General features: G+C 29.5%; 1 protein-coding gene across 1 annotated transcript; it reads right to left on the bottom strand.

Annotated features, from left to right (window-relative positions):
* Positions 1-525: 525 nt before the first annotated feature.
* Positions 526-5115, bottom strand: LOC127106453 ((-)-germacrene D synthase). The gene is made up of 7 exons (XM_051043747.1): positions 4935-5115; positions 4578-4854; positions 4114-4486; positions 1665-1883; positions 1433-1571; positions 1100-1348; positions 526-1005 (listed from the first exon to the last, which is right to left on the bottom strand). The coding sequence occupies exons 1-7, from the start codon at positions 5058-5060 to the stop codon at positions 712-714; spliced, it is 1677 nt and encodes a 558-aa protein (XP_050899704.1). The 5' UTR covers positions 5061-5115; the 3' UTR covers positions 526-711.
* Positions 5116-5654: the final 539 nt, after the last annotated feature.

Genomic DNA, 5654 nt, shown 5'->3' with positions numbered 1-5654 from the left:
ATATAACTCAACCAACTTCTGCAAAGGATAACCGTTCTTAATTGGAATGAAATAAGGAGATTTAGTCAGTCTGTCGACAACAACCAAAATGGAATCACATCCCTTCGTTGCCTTCGACAATCTTGTCACAAAATCCATGGAAATGTTATCCCATTATGGTGACACTTTTTCTCTGTTGGCCAATATCACTTTAATTCACCTCGATGGCTACCATTTATCGTTGGTTGCTTCATCAGTTGGACATTAAAAATTCATTTTTATACGGAGAATTAAAAGAGGAGGTTTATATGGATCAACCTCTATGTTTTACTGTTCCTGGAAATTCTAGACTTGTTTGTCAGCTTCGTCTTTCTCTTTATAAGTTAAACACTCTCCACATGCTTAGTTTGGTCCCTTCATCTCTTCCTTGATACAATTTGGTATGACTAGATGTGAAGTTGATCACTCTGGTTTCTTCCTATATTCCTCCACTGGTCTACACATCTTTATTGTGGTATACGTTGATGGCATTGTTATAATTGGATATGACGTAAATGGTATCCAGACTCAAAACTTCTGGATATTTATCTTAAATTTGTTTTTGAATACATAGTTTACATGTGATTTTACAAAGTCGTCATAGTTTCCATATTTACTAGAAACCTTGATTATGCCGAAATATATTGCAATTGATGTGTACATGTGTATAACATGGACAATGAATCCAATTTGTCATATTGGACATGGATTCAACAAGGTAGATATTATGTCATTCTTTGTTGATCCTTGGGAGTTAGTGTAGCAATCTTCATCTCTATAAATCACATGAAGGACACGTGATAAATTGAGAACTCGCATAAGGAGAGGCTTTGGCACTTGAGTTGAATCAAGAAGTTCCTCGTTCATATCCTTCCAAGCATTTGCAACTTGTCTTGAAAGTTCACTAATTGCATCTGATCTAGTTACACCATGTTCATTCATGTAGCACTCAATAGAAGAGGCAACATGCCCTCTCTTCTGCTCAAACTAATTCAATATAAAATAAAATATTAAACATATATTTTAGAATACAATACTAATAAATTTAAAAAAATGGTATTTATTGATTAATCATTATTACCTCATGGGAAACAATATCATTCATGAGTCTGGCAATTCTTGATGAAGCATTAACAATTTTTGGGTTATTAGTTAACCATTTGAAGACTTCTTCTGTAGCAATGCATCCCATTCCAATGAAAGATGTTGCTGTGATCAGATAGTAACCAGAATTTACTATTCCTAGAGCCATGTATTCTTCCATTGTTGGTATAAAATTACAACTGAACCATTTGGCCTCAGTCAAGTAGGCCTGGCTCAATCTTTTCATCTGATGCAGATATTAAATGAGTTCAACATTTAGTTCTTAGAAAGAAGTAACCCTATGGAATAACTGAAGAGTTATAATATTTACTTCATTTTTGACATAATATACACAAAAAGCTCTTCCTTCTTTAACCATCTCTTGCTCCATTTCTTCATAAACATCCAAAAGGGCTTTGTAGCAAAATTTCATGTATTCTGGTAGAAAATCCATGCAACTCATATCCCACCTAGAATTCCAGTTCAAATTGATGTTAATAATTAAACTTCCCTACAAAATTATAGTTCAATATTGAAAAGTGGAAACTCCAAAAACCTCAAACCTTTGAATTGCTTGAGTGAAAAGTTGTAGCTCGTCTATTGTACCATAGTTATCATATATATCATCAATTACTGAGGTCAATGACATCACTTTTGTCATTATCTTTCTACCAACAGAATATTGAGACTCAAAACATCCTCCCAATATCCAAAAGTATGCTTCAACTATTCGATTGCGTGCAAATGGCAGTTTTGTTGCAAAATCCAATTCTTTCCACCATCTAATAAATAATTAAAGAAAACAAACCAAGCTTAATAATCAATTAACAAGACATAAGTGATCATCTTGCTGCTGTAAAATAATAATAATAATAATAATAATAATAATAATAATAATAATAATAATAATAATATAATAGATGTAACTAAACAATGTTAGTTGTGTTGGAAAAATAAAAATAAAAACAATTCTTTACGGACGCATAAACATACCCACAAGAATAAAAATAAAAAGAATTCAAAAAAACAAAATCACAAACTCTCTAATTAAATTATAACTTTTAAAGAGAAAATTGCAAACACTCTAAATTGCAATTTTTAAACGAAAAAATCGTAAACTCTCTCAATTATAATTTTTGAAGGAAAAAATTACAAACCCTCTCAATTATAATTTTTGAATGGAAAGGAAAAATTATAAACCCTCTTTTAATTATAATTTTTGAACGGAAAAATTGCAAATCCTTGCTCAATTATAATTTTTAATAGAAGGAAAAATTGCAAACCCTCTTTCAACTATAATTTTTGGACGGAAAAATTGCAAACTCTCTCTACTACAATTTTTGGATAGAAAATTTACAAACTCTCTCAGCAAATTTTTTTGAACGACAAAATAGAAAACTCTCTCAACAAACTCAAACTGTTTTGAACGGAAAAATAGAAAACCTTCCATAAACACAACTATCAAAATCTCCAATACACCCAAAAGACTATATTTTGTTGTGTACAAAATTCAAACTAACTATCTCTATTTATATTAACACTCAAATTCTATTTTCCTCCTAATATCCTATATGGGACTTGGATGACTATAATATTTGACTCAACAAATCATTACTTCATCCAAAGTCTCACATATCTTCAATTTATCATCAACTTCATCTTCAAAACGATAATTATAATTATAAAGATTAGCCACATTTGTAAAATTATTATTCTTCAATCTTCTTGTTTTCTTCCTCATTTGATCTGAATAATTATTACTCTTCCTTTCTCCATTGATCGAAACCTTAGTCCTGATACCCGTTGTTGGGAAAATAACAAAAAAAATTACGGACGCGAAAGCATATCCACAAAAATAAAAAGAGCAAAAAAAATTCAAAAGAAAAACTCACAAATTCATTATTCAATTTCAAATCTTTGCGAAACAAAATTACAAATTCTCTCATAAAATTGTAATTTTTAAAGAGAAAATTACAAACCTTCTAAACTGCAACTTTTGAACGGAAAAATTGCAAACTTCTTTCAAATATAATTGGTGAATGAAAAATTGCAAACCCTCTCTCCATTATAATTTTTGAACGGAAAAATTGTAAACCCTCTCTCAATTACAATTTTTGGACGAAAAATTAACAAACCATCTCTCACTACAACTTTTGGACGGAAAAATTACAAACTCTCTCCACAAATTATTTTTGAACGACAAAATAAAAAACTCTCTCAATAGATTATTTTAAAACGAAAAATAGAAAACCTTCTATAGACACAGAACTACCCAAATCCTCAATACACCCAAAAGACTATATTATTTTATTGGGTAAAAAACTCAAACTAACTATCTCTCTATATATTAGTACTCAAATTTTATTTTCTTCTTACGACCTGAGTGAGACTTGAATGAATATAATATTTGACCCATCAAATTGTTGTTCTTATGTTGTTATTGTTGTTGTTAGAAATATTAAAACTAAACAACACAAACCACATCCATGTTTTCTTAACAATAGTAAACATGTTTTTACAATCCTATTTGGAGAAAATAATTTTAGTAACTAATATTACATGAAAAAAAATACTCAATCTTGATCAAAACGTTCTATCCTCTTTCAATAAATCTTAGACAATGGTTTTGTAAAGTTGATTTCACCTCAGTATCAAATCAATCGGAAAAAAAAGTTGTTCATTTCACCTTGATGAAAAAAACAACCGAAAGAAAAAGTAAGTACTTTTTATTATCCTCTTTGTTACCTCGACTACAAAATCGAGTTAAAAGATCTTTCAATCGAAATAAAAAATCTAGTTCTTAGTAATATTATTATTAAATAATTAATATTATAAAAGATTTTGTAACTTGTTGGGCTATAAGATTTGTTATTTTATTTATAAATTAGATATCTTTTGCATGCCAATATAGTGATTGATTTCTAAAGATGAGTAACAAAACTCTCTGTTAAAATAAGTTTATTAAAATAACTTTTTGTTCATTATTCAACTATATGTAATAATTAAACTTACTTTGAAATATCACCAAGTTCTTTCTGATGTTGTTTTTGAAGCAGATTGAAATCTAATTTGGCAAGTAATAGCAAAGTTGCATCATGTGAGGGATCTTCTTCATAAGTAGAAATATAATTCCTTGCCACTAATCTAGGCATGTTTTTGAAGAGTGGCCTCTTTAAGCTATGATTCATTTTAGTAGCAAGAGAAGGACTTAATTGAGTAGTCATCATTTTAAGGTGTGAGGAAGTGACAGAAAGTGCATCATCTAATATTTCTTCTCCATGAATCCTTAAATGTGTGGCTTCATACAAACTTAACACTCCCTCAACATCACCAACAAGTGTTTCATTGAAGTTTCCTTGCTCGTTCTTGAACTTTTCAAAAACATCTGAGAACACGACAATGTATATAACACATGGTTATGTTTTTTTTTCACCTTAAAAACATTAAAAATAAGTAGTAAAGTGAGGCCTACGTACCGGGCAAAATGTGATATCCATGTTGCCTTAGTAACCTGAAGACAAGTGCAATAGAATGAAGATCTTGGTTAAAATTAAGAGTTATAGTTCCATTTTGAACATTATTATTGTGAATATGTTGCAATAATTCTCCGATCTCATGCTCAAAATGATGGTATAACCCCAAACGTTGGATTGAATCGATCAAATTAGCATCATTCAAAGGGTTTGTAGGGAGTAGCATCTGCCTCACATTTTCTTTTAGCAGTATAATCTGCTTCATTATTTCACCCAATTCCTGCATGCATAAATTTTTTTAGATGTTCCATTCAAAAAATAAATATAGTTAGGTAAATGAAAATGAAGTAAAATTAGTACCATAGGTTCCAATAGATATTGAATAAAATGACTCCCCCAAATGTTGGGATGATAATTTGCGGAACGTCTAGATAAATTATTAGTGGTTGGAGGAGCAACTAGTGATGATGTTGCTGAAACTGACATGATTACTTATCACCTTTGTTTCCAACAGTTTTAGACACAAAATGATGTTTTCTCAGTTTTAGGTTGGAAGTTGAGAATAATTTTACGTCTGTGTGTATATAATTTATAGGAATGAGGTTGGCGAAACGTGGTCCTCGTTTACAATATCGCTTATAGTACGTACGTAATGAGAATCACACAATGAAAGTGGTCATCTTAATTTCCAAGTTACTTTGGAGTTTTCTGTACATACAAATTTATGATGGTTACTCTTTCAAAACGATGATATTATCATCGATTTGTTTATTTCAGTTTTTAATATTTTTAAAAAATAAAATTGAACAAACTAACTGATTTGATTTACTTAGGTTGATTAGTTTACGATATTTTTTATTCAAATATTATATATTTATTTGTTTATTCTCCACTATCATATATAAAAAAATTCTCACTTGACTATGATTAATACAACTAAAATAAATTCAACATCATATCAAAAATAAAATACAATCAAATTCGTTAGTTCACCATCAAATAACTAAAATAAATTTTTAATTCCTTTCGGCTACTATATTTTATGTTATTTTTGTTTTCTATGATTTATTTAATATTTCT

This window comes from Lathyrus oleraceus, chromosome 7, assembly GCF_024323335.1.
Source record: "Lathyrus oleraceus cultivar Zhongwan6 chromosome 7, CAAS_Psat_ZW6_1.0, whole genome shotgun sequence".
Classification (NCBI taxonomy): Eukaryota; Viridiplantae; Streptophyta; class Magnoliopsida; order Fabales; family Fabaceae; genus Lathyrus; species Lathyrus oleraceus.
Note: the sequence above shows the minus strand (reverse complement) of the source record. Positions and strands in the feature narration are given on the sequence as shown.